This window comes from Nelumbo lutea, chromosome 1 (genome assembly GCF_056320005.1).
Source record: "Nelumbo lutea isolate HS-2025 chromosome 1, American lotus-T2T, whole genome shotgun sequence".
In the NCBI taxonomy this organism is placed as follows: domain Eukaryota; kingdom Viridiplantae; phylum Streptophyta; class Magnoliopsida; order Proteales; family Nelumbonaceae; genus Nelumbo; species Nelumbo lutea.
The window spans coordinates 189,096,911-189,113,106 of NC_142684.1; the positions used below are offsets into that span (position 1 = coordinate 189,096,911).

General features: G+C 42.1%; 1 protein-coding gene across 8 annotated transcripts in view; it reads left to right on the forward strand.

Annotated features, from left to right (window-relative positions):
• Nucleotides 1-16,196, forward strand: part of LOC148879953 (transcription factor jumonji (jmjC) domain-containing protein) — a 120,910-nt gene that overhangs the window by 31,632 nt on the left and 73,082 nt on the right. For all 8 annotated transcript variants that reach the window (XM_088961734.1, XM_088961739.1, XM_088961736.1 and 5 more), the window contains 3 exons: nt 12,843-12,938; nt 14,250-14,336; nt 14,444-14,560. In XM_088961734.1, the coding sequence (XP_088817860.1) occupies nt 12,843-12,938; nt 14,250-14,336; nt 14,444-14,560 (300 nt within the window). The remainder of the gene's footprint in view (nt 1-12,842; nt 12,939-14,249; nt 14,337-14,443; nt 14,561-16,196) is intronic.

Below are 16,196 nucleotides of genomic sequence, written 5' to 3' on the forward strand. Positions count from 1 at the left end.
TTCTGTGCAAAGAAGTTTTACTTCAACTGTCTCATTATTATGCCCATTTTTTGATCAGCAATATTATATTTTTTATCTTCTAAAAAATATTATTTTGTCCATTTTTTGATAGGCAATATTTAAAGAAGTATTATTAATGGTAAAACATTATGCCCCTACTATCTAGAATTTTTTTTTTGAAAGGTAAAAATGACAAATTCATTAACATAAAAGAAAAATACAAGCTGATGGTGACAGTGCATCACTCATTTACAATAAAAATAAGATGTTGTCGAATCAATATAAATTTTCCATAATACACATTTGAAATCCCAAAACTTCCCCCAAATTTTCTCCATGTCCTCCTTGTCAAGTTGACTGGATTCTGGATGAACCATAACTCAATCAGCCACCAACTTGCTAACAGCAGCTACTATCCTGTCCATGCTACTGTATTTGTCATTGAAAATTCTTCTATTCCTCTTCATCTGAATATTCCAATAGATTGCAGACGGAATGCAGCTCCAAATCACCCTTGCCTTCTTGCTACGTCTTAACTTTGACCATGAAGAAAAAATTTCTAAAGCTGAGTTTGGAGAAATCAGATACCCCAAACATTGCGGTGAACAATCTCTACAGGAAATCAGAAATTTTGCAACTGAAAAAGCATGTCTGATGTTCTCCTGCTTTTTGCATAAACAGCATCTACTAGCCGTACTGAAACCTCTTGATTTCAAATGATCCACAGTCCTAATCAATGGTACAGCAAAGGACTTCTTCCCGTCCAGGAGAGGAATTAGGCAAGGTGACCTCCTATCCCCATTCTTGTTTAACCTAGTGGCAGAAGTGTTAAGCAGAATGGTGGCAAAAGCTGCTGATGCTCAAGGCCTTATTAGAGGTTGGAGGGTAGGTAGAAATCGGGTGATTGTTACCCATCTCCAATTTGCAGATGACACCATATTTTTTTGTGAAGGAAACAATGAGGAAGTGGTGGAAAATTTGAGGGTGCTGCTGAATAATTTTGTGGGAATAACAGGGCTGAGGATAAATTGGACCAAAAGCGGAATTGTAGGGTTCAATTTGGAGGAAGGAGGACTAATAAGATTTGTGGTGATCTTGGGGTGCAAGATCAGAAGCTGGCCTATCAGTTACCTAGGTCTACCCTTAGGAGGAAATCCTAGGTTAGTTACAGGAAGTTAGCCCTTTGGAAGAGGAATTATATTTCTTTGGGTGTAAGAATAACCTTGATTAGAGCCACTCTGGCAAACATCCCCACCTATTTCCTTTCAACCTTTAGAATCCCTTCTAAGGTGGGAAGGTGCTTAGAGAAGTATACGAGAGATTTTCTTTGGGACCCAGAAGAGGAAAGGAAGGACCACTTGGTCAAGTGGGAGTGGGTTAGCAAACGTAAGGAACAAGGGGGTTTAGGAATTGGGAACATCCTTTTAAGGAACACAATACTACTGGGTAAGTGGCTTTGGAGGTTTCCCTTTGAGGACGAGAAGCTATGGCACAAAGTGATTGAGAACATTCATGGGGTGGTCAGAAATGGCTAGGATGCAAAAGTTTCCCCTCAGTTCTTCAACTTCTCCTTGGAAAGCAATTCATGAAGTCTACCCTACTTTCCTCAATTCCATCTGGTTCAACGTGGGACAAGGTAATAAAATTTTGTTTTGGGAAGATCTATGGGTAGGGGAAACCCCACTAAAAGACTAATTTCCTGATCTCTTTGCGTTATCTAACCTCAAGGGGGAAGCTATATCCATGTTGGGAACACCGTGCCCAAATGGTGTGAACTGGAATTTGGGATTGACGGGGACTAAGGGAAATGAGTGTGTCTTTAATCCGATTGCTGGACCTCCTAGGGCAAATCCACTTGGACCTTTCGCTGGAAGACTCTAGAATTTGGATAGGCTCTCTAGACAACCTCTTTTCTTGCTCCTCTTTCTTCAAAATACTTGCTTCGCCCAACCTTCTAGGTGGGGTTTTCCCTATGAAAGAAATTTGGTGCAAGCGTATTCCCCCGAAGATCCAAGCCTTCTGCTGGGAAATATTCCTTGGTAAGATAAACACTTGCGATATGCTGCAGAAAAGAAGGCCCTATATTTGCCTTTCTCCTCATGTGTGTTCATTGTGTAAGGAAAGTGGTGAGACCCTTTCTCATTTAATGATATCCTGTTCTTTTGTGCATCGAATTTGGGAATTCTTTTGTACTCTCTTTGGCTGGACTCTCCAACCATGAATTCTTGAGACAGCGAAAGAAAAGAGGGATGGTAATGTGGAAAGCAACAAAGCCAGCAATTTGCTGGGTAATATGGGAAGAGAGGAACAACAGAATTTTCTTGGAAAAAAGTAGAACAATAGAGGAAGTGATTGATAGTATCAAGGTGAAAGTAGCCCATTGGGTAAAACCCTTGGATAGCTTTCAAGTCTTCTTAGTCATAGACATTCTAAGAACATGGTCTGAAGTAGCACAATCTTCGAGAGTAAGAGATAAAGTAAGGCTGGAGTGAAAACCACCAGAAGGCAATAAAGTAAAGCTGAATTTTGATGGGTGCTCCTTTGGAAATCCGGGCATCACAGGAATAGGAGGAGTATTAAGAAACTCTGGAAGGAGGATATTGGGTATGTTTCTCAGGACTGATTGGCATCGGAAACTCGCTGAAGGCTGAACTATTGGCATTACTACAAGGGTTAAAGCTAGCCAAACAGCTAGGATACAGACATGTTGAAGTGGAAGGGGACTCAAAAGTAGTAATTTCATGGGCAACAAACAGAAGCCATACCCCATGGATGTTTAAACATGTGATCAGGGAAGTGGAGAAGATTGCAAAGGAGGTTGAGGCTGAATTTAAATGGGTCCGAAGAAGTGCAAATGGGCTAGCTGATGGCTTAGCAAAACAGGGGCATTGAGACAGCAATTATTTTGGGCTGCACTGTAATGAGGGAGAGAATAGAGTGATTAAAGGGGATCAACAGTCCCATCACCAAGTTGTATAAACTGCTTGCAATCAAAATTTTAATAAAATGCATGTTTACTGATAAAAAAAATATGCTGTCTGTCGCAACCAGCCATTGCAAAAGCTTAAATCCTTGGGGGAACCGGGTTTCCCCACACTCCTAACTGTTTTGAATCTGAATTGCTTCTACTTAGAGCTAAATAACAAGATTTCACAGTGAATTTTCTGTTTGAGCATTCCTTCCACTATAGTTCATCCCTCGTTTGAGAAGGGATCTTTACTGCCTCTAGCTTCCCCAACAGAGAATTGCATTCTTCCACCTCTGTCCAGCAAAGGTCTCCTAAATTTTGGGCTCTAAATCAACTGATTTCCCCTTCTTTCATAGAAACCGCTAATAGTAAGTAATGTCACCCTCAGCCAGCTTATACAATCTTGGGCATAACTCATTCAATTTGCCAATCCCATACCAATCATCCTCCCAAAACCTAATTCTTGAGCCACCTCCTTCTGAAAAGCTTGTTAGACTTCTGAACTCCCTATTTAAACTCATGATCCCTTTCCACACACTCACCCTATGTGATGACCTTACCTCTCTAGGTTCCCAGCCAAACCTTGCCACCCCATACTTCCTCACACCACCCTCCTCCACAATGATTCCTCCTCTCTCCCTAGCCCAAACCTCCATAACCACTTCCCCAACAAGGCCCTGTTAAAAACTCTCACTCTTCTAATCCCTAGTCCTCCCTTCTTCTTTGTTCTGTAGACCTTGCCCCACTTCACCAAACGAAATTTCTTGCCCCTCCTCCCCTACCCACACCCTCCCATAAGAAATCTCTATGAAACTTCTCTATTCTTTCAGCAACTTGAGATGGGATCTTCAGCAATGACAAATAATAGGTTGGTAAGCTTGAGAGGACACTTTTAATTAAAGTTATTCTCCCTCCCAGCGAGAGATATTTTGCTTTCCATCCATCCAACCTTCTTTCAACTCTCTCCACAATTGGCCTCCACAAAGCACCTGAGTTTGAAGCCCCTCCTGTTGGCATTCCCAAATAAATGACAAGGAGCTCACCAATTCTGCATTCAAAAGCATCGGCACAATCCAACAAAACTTCCTATTCAATATCTCCAACTTCAATCAACACACTTTTTGAGAGTTTTTTTTTTTTTTTAATTTTTTTAAGCAAAAGGTCCTTTGTACAATGAGAAGCTGTACAATTAACTAACAAGTTGGACCTCAAAAAAGGCCATCCTCAAAAAAAATTACTATCAGACATGTCGTCTTTAATCATGGTATGTATAGACAACCATCTCCTAATAAACCCTATAGCCATATTGATGACCTCAGCTTCAGAAGAAACTTTGTATTCAAAATTTTTGTTGTTTCTTTCCAGCCACACCGCCCACAGAATTACCAAAGGGATGGAGGACCAGCAGACTTTCCCTTTCTTAGTCAACCTGGATATGTGCCATTCCTCCAGCAAGGCTTTCACTGAGGCAGGCATGCACGAACTTAAATTCAGGGTCTTCAAAAGATAGCTCCAAATTTCTGAAGCAAACTTGCAACGCAGAAACAAATGTCTGTCTGAGTTCCACTTTACAAAGACAGCATCTCAAGTCATTGCAGATGAAACCTTCTTCAACAACATTTCTTTGGAGATGCACTTTTTTAAAGCTGTTACCCATAGAAAAACTTGACTTTTGAGAGGCTAACCTTCAATCCTGTTAACAATTCAAAAATTTCCAAAACTGCCCTCAGATTTAACACTTGTTCCAGTGAGGCATATTGAAAAATCAGGTATCCTCAGCTAAACCCGTTTGTCCACTTCTCATCAAGAGGAGGTTCAATATCTTTGTAACCAAGACAAATAGCATTGGAGATATTAGATCTCCTTGTCTCAAACTCCTAGAAGCTTGAAAAACTCCGTGGATACACCATTTAGAAGAATAGAGTGAGACTGTAGACATGCATGCATACATCCAAGATCTCCAACTTTCTCCAGAACCCATTAACCTTTGAATTTACTTTAAGAAACCCCACTCCACCTGATCATAAGCTTTCTCAATGTCAATCTTACATTACCAGGCCTGGTCTCCTAGTCCTTAATCTGGAATCACTGCATTTGCTTTCCACTAAAACTCCATCCAATATCTGCCTTCCACAAGCGCCATTTGAGATTCCCCAACAACCTCATGCAGCATTGTCCTCAATCTCTTTGATAAAACTTTAGTCAGCAACTTGTATGGGCTGCTAATTAAACTTATTGGTCTAAAATCCTTCAATTCCACGACTCCCTCCTTTTTTGGAATCAAAGAGGTAAAAATGGCATTTACCGACTTCTCCAAATTTCTCTCCCTATGGAATTCCTGAATTAGCAGCTCAAAATCTCTTTCCAGTGTGTTCCAACATGCTTTAATAAAAGCAAAGTTGAAACCATCTAGCCCCAGTGCTTTATCCCCATTTATGTCTTTCAAGACTTCTTTGATCTCCTCCAACCTGAACTCATTTTCAACCCAGGTTGCTGAAGCTTCACTCATCTTCTTGGGACTAGAGACATCCAATTCCAAACTCTTGAAGTATACAAGCTTTTATAAAAAACAACCATTCTCCTGAATTTCATTCCAATACTCCACTATCTACCCCCATCTGAATTCTTGATAAAGTTTCCTCTCCTCCTCGTACTAGCATAGGCATGAAAGAACACTGTTTTTGTCACTTGTTTTCAGCCAAGTCAATGTGAACTTCTGTATCCAGCTCTTCTCCTCTATGTATTAAGCTTTTCAAGTCAAACTCCAACCTTTCTCTTTGCAATCTTTCCTCCCTTGATAGATCATCCACTTCCTCCAACCTGTCTAATCTAGCCATTTTCTCTAAAAAATTCCTTTTTCCTGATTCCCACATTTCCAAAAATAGTTAACATCGACCTCTTTATTTCCTCCTAAAGCAGCTGCAGTTTTTTAACCATCTTTAAACCGGCAGACCCCTCCATTTGCATCACTCCCCATTTCTCTTTCACCCAATCTAGAAAGTCTGGATGGTCCAATCACATGTTTTCAAATTTAAATGGTCTTGGGCCTGAAACCACTACAAACTGTCTCAGTAACACTGGCTTATGATCTGAATAACAAAAGGCAAGGCTTCTTGAATCCTTTCACCCATGTGTTGCTCCCAATCTCTAGTATAGAGAAACCTATTCAGCCTTCTTAAAATAGGTGGGGATTGCCCATTCTTTTTTTGATAAATGAGTAAAATTTTATTAGACCAGCAAATAAGAGTTACATGCAACCCATGGAAAGGCACGGGATGTGACCTTTCCTTTAACACTAGTTACAGAATTATAAGTACAAAAGAAATTACATAGTAGCCCAAAATAAAGTATTCCGGAGAACTCTTTGTTTTGCAAGTGAATCAGCCATTGAGTTTGCTGGTCTGCCTACCCATTGAACTCTGGTTGTCATATTCTTTGTTAACCATTTAACTTTTTGAGAAGATCTCTAAAACCCCAAATCACAGTGCCCGAATCCTTCGGACAACCCACCATCACCTGGGAATCCCCTTCAATAATCAGATGCTCTATGCCTAGCCGATTTGCAAGCTAGATTCCTTGTACAACAGCAAGTAATTCGGCCCTTAAGGAGTCTCCGACAACTGCAGGACCTGAGTACAAAGATATAATGCTACTATCGTTGTTTCTCAGCACTCCTATGTCTGAAGGTCCTGGATTTCTTCGGCTACTTCCATCTAAGTTCAGCTTGATAAACTCCTCCCCTGGTGGCATCCATTCAACCCCATGTTTGTCCTTCCTGGTAGAAGTATTATCCACTGCTAGCCAGCTTCTCCATAGGTCATCAAAAGAGTATGCATCAAAGAGCTTTAGAGTTTTCAGCCACTGGATTGCCCTTGGCAGAATACATTCTTTAACTTCCGAGAAGCTCATTTCTTTTTGACTAAAGATTTTGGTGTTCCTTTCTTCCTAAACTGTCCACAACAAAGCTGCTCTTATGCACTTCCACATAATTCTCCCTCTCTTTGTGTGCCATTCAACGACAGACGGACTAAACAACAAGCTACTATCAGATGGTAGATTCCAACTACACTCAAACAACTTAAGGCGCCAATTCCATAAAGCTGTAGCAAAAGAGCAAGAGATCAGTAAGTGGTGACAATCCTCATTCTGAGATTTACAAAGAACACATCAATTAGGGGATAAGCACCAATTTGGTCTCCTCTTTTGTAGGTTTTCAAAGGTATTAATCTTACCATAATAAACTACGCAACAAAAAACAACAATCTTTGGGGGAATGGGCCTAGTCCAAAATTCTTTTAACTGGGAAGTTCTGAGGTGCAAAAGGGGGGCAAAGGGACTTGAAGAAAGAGGAGCAGGTGAAAAAACCTTTCGGGTTAGGGGTCCAAATTCTTGTGTCAGGTTTGAGGGGATCTAAACAAATAGACTCAAGTGAAGAAAATAGTTTTGAAACACAAGCACTTTCATCATCACGTAACCCTCTAAGGAAACCAAAATCCCAGTTTAGGGCCACAGAAGAAGCTGAGGAGGAAATAAAACTGGAAACCGTCTCTTCCTTATAAAGGGAAATAGAGTAAAGAGAGGGAAAAAGATCTTTAAGAGGTTGGTTGCCCACCCAAATGTCTTCCCAAAAAAGAATATTGTTTCCAGAATTAACATCATACCTGACTAGATTGAGAAACTGTGGTAGAATTCCATGAATGACCTTCCAGGGTGTTGCAAGAGTCGTCCATCGAGATACCCCGGCTTTCCAACCGTTCTGCAAACGACCATGAATACTATTCACCACATTGTGCCACAACCTCTCTCTCTCTAACGACCATCTCCAAAGCCACTTCCCTAGTAGAGCTTCATTCTTAAGAACTAGATTTCCCACTCCAAATCCCCCTTCCTCCTTACTCCTGCTGACTATCTCCCACTTAATCAAATGAGCCTTCTTCTCTTCCCTTGGCTCTCACAAGAAATCCTTCATCACCTTTTCTGGCTTCTTGGCTTCCCTTGAGGGTATGTTGAATACAGAAAGAAAATAAACTGGAAGACTAGCAAGTGTTGCCCTAATCAAGGTCACTCTACCCCTTATTGAAATGTAACTTTTTTTTTTCCAAGAAGCCAACCTCTTTTCAAACTTTTCCACAATTGGATACTAGAGCCGACTTTCTTTTGGATTAGCTCCTAACGGAAGACCCAAGTAGGTTAAAAGCCAATAAGACATGGAACACTCTAGAGAACCTGCTATAGCCTTTACCTCCCAAACTTCCAAATTGATTCCTGATGAAGGGTGATTTGGTGCGACCTAGCGAGAAGGGGACGCGTGGACACAACCTGACTAAGGGATGATAGCTCAGCCTAGCAAGCCTAGTTTGCAATGTTTGAGCTCGGGTGTTCGGTCACCTTGGCATAGAGTCACCTCGGCGTCGGGGCACCTCGGCATTCAATCCAGTTCGGAACTAAAGAGCCGAAGTATCAGCTCGGGGTTACCAACCCGAACCGCCACGTAACGACTTTGGAAGTTTCTCCAGTAGACTCTGAACCTCACGGGATCACGCCGCATAACGACAGGCCTAATCTTCTCCCTGCACAGATCGAGCGGAATTGATAAACTATTAACTGATACGTTACTTCTTGATTAAAGCGGAAATGGATCCCCTCAAGACGAAGATCTCGGAATTGATCCGCGAAACCCGCGAGAGCTCAACTATATAAGAGCAACAACCTCTCTAGGGCTTAGGTATGCGTGATTTCTCTACTCTCTAGCTCTCTAGCTCTCAAACTCTCAAAGTATTCAGCTCGCACCATAGTACACTGACTTAAGCATTGGAGCGACTTCGCCGAGTTAGCCACCCCGAGTTCTTTGATCCGCTATCTTGCAGATTCTTCTAGGTCACTGTTCGATTGGAAGCCAGATCACCTTCCATCTGGGAGTAGTTAGATCGCGCTACATCAATTGGTGCCGTCTGTGAGAACCAACCGAAAAGTCATCTCCTTTTTTATAGTCATCAACCTTACTCTTACGTCAATGGCATCTTCCAGTCACGCCGAGCAAAGCAGCGAGATGAACATCTCCGGGGGACAACCCCAACTCCCTTCAGTGTGCATCGACCAATTCACCATCTCGCTTACTGCGACTGGAGTTCCAACGCTGACCGTGCCACTGAACACCACACAGGTGAACGCCCCACTTCCCTCAGTGGTAGGTGCAACCTTTTCTGAGCCCTCTATGGTTCCCCCCGGAGTCGGGCTGTCCCAGTTCAACGACTTGGTGCAGTGCGTTCGGGCTATCCAGATCCAGATGCAACAGGTTCAGCAATTCAAACAGTACCAACAGTATTTCTTCTACCAGTAGTACCACTATTAGTTCCCTCCACTGGTGCATAACTAGCAACCGGTTCCACCTCGGCACCTAGGGGCCCAATGGAATTAGAATTGGCCTCGGGTTAACCAAGATATCATCCGATCTCCCCACCGAGGCGAAGAGACTTCCCAAGTCTCAGTTCCTCCCAGGAGTCAGGTCTCACCTCGTGGGAGGAGAGACAACCAGATTACTCCACTTGCCTCACAAGGGAACCTCAGAAACAAGTCCGGGGATACTCAGCCTAACAGGGCAATCTTCCTTGACGTTCACAGCAGGAAAATGATGGTTCGCTATCCAGTTTGGGGTTCGAGGTGCGAACTCAAGATAGGGCCTCTCCGTCCGTGATAGCTAGCCCCAGAATCCCACAAGGAACCAAGAGTTGCCTCGCGACAGGGCGGTACCGGAGCACACCGAAATCAACAGCACCAATGCTGAGCCAGTAAAGAGGCAGTAGTGGAGGCGTCAGGAGGCACGCTGTACCTCGGCTTAGAACAGCCAACTAGCGAGGCCGAACTAACAAGAAGAGCAAGCGAAAGGTAAGGAAGAAGCAAGATCGGTAGCTACAAAGGCCGTTCCTCCCCTACTTTCCAGGTTGTCTCCTTGTCTCCCGAGCTCTTAGCGACCCCGATGCCTAAGGACTTCAAGATGCCTCCCTTAGACAAGTATGACGAGTCCTTCGATCCTAACGACCATGTGGACTCTTTCCAGTCCCAGATGCACCTAGATGGGGCTGATGAGTCTTGCATGTGTGTGGCCTTCAACACTACCTTCAAAGGGTTAGTTCGGACCTGGTATCGGAATCTCGCGCCGGGATCGATCAAAAGCTGGTCGTAGTTCACAGATTTGTTTACCTCGCACTACATCACTAGCAAGAAATGCTCGAGGTCACAGGAAAGCCTTCTCAGCGTAGTTCAGAGAGAGGGAGAGTCGATTAGAAGCTACATTAAGCGCTTCAACGACACTTGCCTGCAGATCCCCGACCTAGACCCAGTGGTAAGACTCGCAACAGCTAAGAAAGGAATAACCCATAGGGAGTTTAAATGGCATGTGGTGGCCAATAAACCAAAGGACATCAACCAGAAGACTGACAACCCGACAGAAAAAAGGAAAAGAGACAATGTTGACACAGGTAATGGCGGACACAAAAGAAGAAAGAGCAAGTCCCCAAGCAGGGGAAGAAACAAATCTGGGAGCCGATCTCCTTCGCGAACTCGCAAGTTAGGTCGACGCTCCAAGACGCCACCTGTTGAAAGAACAAACTACACATTGCTAAATGCTAAGCGAGGAGAAATCCTAATGGCCATTAAGGATTCCGCCTTCGTCAAATGGCCTCCTAGGTTGAGGGGAGATCTTGCAACAAGGAATCAAAATGTCTACTATCATTTTTATAGAGACACGGGCGCAACACGGAAAACTGTAGGAACCTCCGCGACGAGATCGAGGAGCTCATCTGCCGCAGATACTTGAAAAATTTTATACAGCGAGAAGAGAGAGGCCAAGCAGATCGGCCAACAGACTGACAGGGGGGCTAGAGAAGGAATGCCCCCGAGACTAGCAAGCAGAACGAGCAACCACCAAGATAGTTACCCAAGGAAAGACTGATCCGCGAGGTAACCAACATGATTACTGGTGGGTCCATCATCGCGGGGTGTACATCGGCAGCTGGACGGACCTCAGTCTGCGAGCTAGAAAATGAAGAGGAAAACCCGCCAAAGCGACCTCGACTTGAAGAACCAATATACTTCACGAAGGATGATGCGTGCGGGATCCAGTATCCTCATGATGGCGCACTAGTGATAAAACTGAGGCTCAACGACTTCGAAGTCAAGCGCATCCTGGTGGACTCAGGTAGCTTTGCAGATATACTGTTTAAGGAAACTTTTGATAAGCTGCATCTACAACAAAGTGACCTAAAGCCAGCAGACACTCCCCTGGTAGGCTTTAGCGGCGAGGAGGTCAGACCTCTCGGACGAGGCACAGTGCCCGTAGAGGCCAGCACATGGTTGAACATCGCGAGGTTTGGGCACACGTTTCTGGTGGTCGCGACTCTTCCCTATAACGCCATAATAGGTCGACCCATTGCGCACGTCCTATGTGCGATAGTATCCACCTACTATTTGGCGATGAAGTTCCCAATGGACTATGGGGTAGGAGTTGTGCGAGGTGACCAACTCGAATCTCTTAAGTGCTACGTAGCTTCCCTCAAGGGGAAAGCAAAGCTAGCGGTTGATATCGAGCTCGAGCAACCAGTAGAATATGCTGACGAGCGAGCTGCCCCAACAGAGGAGACGGTCCACATCCCGGTCTCAACCAATGACTCGGCCAAGACTCTCCAGATCGGTGCTTCGATCAACGAGCCCCTCCGCTCTCAGCTGGTAATCTTCTTACTCAAAGACTTAGATATTTTTGCTTGGTCCGCGACAGAAATGCCCAGGGTAGACTCCAAAATTATAACTCATAAATTGAATACCGACCCCTTAATCAGGCCAGTTAGACAGAAGAAGCGCAAGCTCGCCCCGGAAAGCTGGAGGGTAGTCGATGAAGAGGTCGGGAAGCTCCTAGCGGCAGACTTCATCAGGGAAGTCCATTACTCGAGCTGGGTAGTTAACCCAGTTTTGTTTAAAAAGGCCAACGACAAGTGGCGCATGTGCATCGACTACACCAACCTGTATAGAGCCTGCCCGAAAGACTGCTTCCCGCTGCCCAAGATCGACCGCCTAGTGGACGCGACTTCAGGGCATGAGTTGCTGAGCTTCCTGGATGCCTATTCTGGTTACAACCAGATTAGGATGGACCCTGCCGACGAAGAAAAAACTGCCTTTATAACTGAGCTCGGGTTGTATTGCTACAAGGTCATGCCCTTCGAACTAAAAAATGCTGGGGCAACCTTTCAATGCCTTGTAAATAAAATTTTTGAGCCGTTAATTGGCAATAAAATCAAATGTTACGTTGATGACAAGGTCGTGAAGACCCAATTTTCAAATTTTTTGTTGGATGATAATGTAGATGTAAAATCATCTTATAAACCACTTCTCAGTGGTCAACTGCAAGTTGATGATTTTGGAATAGCTTATGGGAGGTTGAAATGTGTATGGGTTAAGATAGTGGACAATGACCTAATGGCTCACAATTTGATTGAGGAGGTGGTCCTTGATTGAGTGGAATTGTGTAGTCAACCCCATATAGTTGGTAAAAAGGCTTTATTGATTGTTGTTGTGTGATGAATGATATTAAGTGCTCTTATTTTTTTCATGAATATAATGATTGTATAAAGTATTTTATTATTTAGATTATATTGGATGACCAGACTCTTCCTTGCTATTTTCATGAATTCTGTATATTGCCTGGATTATTGAGAAATGCTACCATATATTCCTTCTGTCCCCTCTTCCCAGCTGAGTGGCTGATAGTATTTTTCTCAATGATTGTAATGTTGTATTATATTTTTGCCATCTTTGTTGCCTTTTGCCTTGCTATCTGAATTTCTATGATTGATATCTTTCTATCCTCTGACATATTTTTTAGATTGCTGATTTGGGGAAGTTATACAGTAGAGCTAGTGAGTTGCCAGTCTATGTAGAAGAAAGTACAAAGTTAGCAGGAGAGATCTCTTCAGCTAAGGTATATGCCCCTTTTTGTTTAGTCAATTGGAAACCCAGTCCAATAACAGTCTTCAAGGAGATCCCTCTCCTATTCCTTTGCAAAATTTGCACCATATTTCTTTAAAGCGAGAACAGTTTATATGGTGCTATGCTTGCCATTCATGTGATTCTCTGTTTCATTAAGGTTTTATCTCAAGTGTGGTAATGAATTTGCTTCTGTTTTCCTTTATCTTTTTTTTTTTTTTGTCTTGTTTTAGTTTCTGACTGTTATTAAACAATTTTACAGTGTTAATGATCAATCAACCTACTAATCATTGTTGCAAAAAAAATCTGTTGGTTTTCCCTTCCTTTTTACCCTTATGCTGTCAGTTTGTAACATAGAAAAAGGAGTTATTTAGTATACTTGTGTGGACAACAAAAAATTTTATTAACACATTAAAAAAGAGTATACTAGAGGTATACAAAGATGGTCTGATGACACTGGAGCAACAAAGATTCACTTCCAAATATGCTATCCTCTGCAGAAAAAACCAGAAAATTTGGTCTTAGAATGGTGTCCAATGTATTCTCTTAATATGATAACAAAATTACATATGCAGCATGTATATATCCATAATAAGGACTAAAGTATTACTTCCGATAGAAATTACTTGAAAACTCAGCTTGGGTAGTTCATTATTCATTTTTTTTTAAATGAAAACCAAAATGAATCTGGAATATGGGATGGAAATCTCTCCCCAATGGGCATAATGGTCCATTCAAAGAGAGGCCTGTTATGGTTGGTTACTTCTCATCTTCTTTTATTTGAAATGAAACCTTTTTTGTGTATAACTGGTAGCTTTCTGATGGACGAGCTAAAATTTTAGATGTCTTCTTAAAGCAGCACAAAAGAGATGCATCCGTGCCTTCTCAATTTGTTTGTTTAATTGTTTTAATTGTCTCCTTGTATGGAGCAGTCATAATTTAACAATTGATACTGGCACTGAACAGAGCAGAATGTTGAAATGGGATTTATGTAGCCAACCCCATACAGTTAGGACAAGGCTTAGATGATGATGACTTGTGAAATTATGGAACCTTCTTATCATTGAATGTCAATGATTACTTGTTCTTGGTGTGGTGGAAACAAATGCTTTATTTAGGGATGCACCTTCATTAATATAATTATTACATAATTGTTTCTCCCTCATCTTTCCATACCTTGTTCTTTTTTCTTTTTTCTTTTCTTTTTTTTTTGCACTTTAACTTGATATTTTGAGCTATGTTCTTTCTTCTATTGTATCTTACACTGCTGTTTCTATTGATGTGAATCCATTATTGCAATCTCTAGGTTTGGAGTGAAAGTGTAAGGCAATGCATCACAGAGAAAAGGTCTGCTGCAGTTGACATTGATGTCCTTTACAAGTTAAAGTCAGAGGTGTATAGCTTTTTTTTTTCTTTTTTTTTGAAGTTCTGTTTGGCAAACATATTTATGGTGGATGCTCCTGTTTGATCTGATTAAAATGAACATTTTATGTTCAATAGATGTTGGAGTTTCGTGTTGAATTGCCAGAAACAGAATTGCTCCTGGATCTATTGAGGAACGTGGAATCTTGGCAAATTCGTTGCAGTGAGATCTTGAAGGGTCCTATCAGCTTGAAGGTTGGGCCTCTGGAAGCTGCTACAATTTATTTATTTTTTGATAAATGATGAAATTTTATTAATGTTACAGTTCAGATCTGTACTGGTTTCAGCCCTAGAATAACAGAGAAAATGAGCAGAGAAGAAAGAGAGACGAAAGAAAGAAGAGAAGAGAAGAGAAGTAGGAGGGAAAGACTGGTTTGAACTAGAGAGGAAAGTTCTCCCTCTAGTCGACCAGATATTATTTATATGTTTCTAATTAAAATTACAAAGACAGTTATGCCCCTAATTAAGTTTGGGACATAACTCTTAAACTAGAATATAAAAGACAAAACACCATACTCTTAATATAAAACAAAATGACCAAACTACCCCTTATAGCCAACTCTGACACTCCATCTCAAGCTGGTGAGTATATGTCATATAGTCACAACTTGTTACATATGTAATCCACTCTTCCCCGATTCAACCCTTTGGTGAACAAGTTTGCCCATTGACTTCCTGTGTTTACATATGCAGTACTTATCACTCCATTGAGCACATTCTCTCTCACAAAGTGACAATCAACTTCTATATGTTTTGTTCTCTCATGGAAAAATGGATTAGAAGAAATGTGGACTGTAGCTTGATTGTGACAATACAACATCATAGGGCTATTAATCGAGTCTTGTAAGAGATTCCTCAACCATACCAATTCACATGTAGTATGTGCCGTGGCTCTATATTTAGCTTCAACACTGCTTCTCGTTACCACAATCTACTTTTTCTCTTCCATGTCACCAAATTGCCCCCAAGAAAGGTACAAATACCCTGTAGTGAACCTCTTGTTTGATATTGAACTAGCCCAATCAGCACCTATGTAGCCCTCTATCTCAAGACTTCCTTCACTCTTGTATCACAAGCCACGACCTAGAGCTTCCTTCAAGTACCCTAGAATTCTTAGAACTACATTTCAATGTGGAACTCGAGGATTCTGCATAAATTGACTTACCACACTAACTACAAATGATATGTTTGGCCGAGTAATGGTTAGATAGTTCAACTTACTCACCAACCTCCAATACCTTCCAGAATCTTCAAACTCCTCACTTGCATTGCTACTCAACTTGACATTTGGTTCCATGGGTGTTTCAACTGGTTTGGCACCTAACAATCTTGTTTCCTCTAACGGGTCGAATATACTTCCTTTGGTATAGATTAATACCATGCTTAGATCTTTCTACCTCTATGCTCTATCCCCAAGAAATATTTTAATTTACCAAGATCCTTTGTTTCGAAGTGATCATGCAGAGAGGTCTTCAGTTTGTCAATCCCCAACCTGTCACTGCTAGTAATATCAATGTCATCTACTTATACCACAAACAAAAGCTTCCCAACACCCGAATCATAGCTAAATACTGATGATCAACTTGGCACTGTCTCTTGCAAATTCTTTCATCACACTTCACTGAATCTACGAAACCATGCATGTGGAGACTGTTTAAGTCCATAAATGGCATTCTTGAGTCTGCATATCTTACCATCCTGCCCTTGAGTAACAAACCTTGGTGGTTGCTCTATATCAATGTTTTAAAAGGCGTGGGAGGCGTATGCCTGGAGGTGCGTCTCCAGGCGTGGTGCTCCCAAAACGCCCTGAGGCGTATGCCAGAGGTGTTGA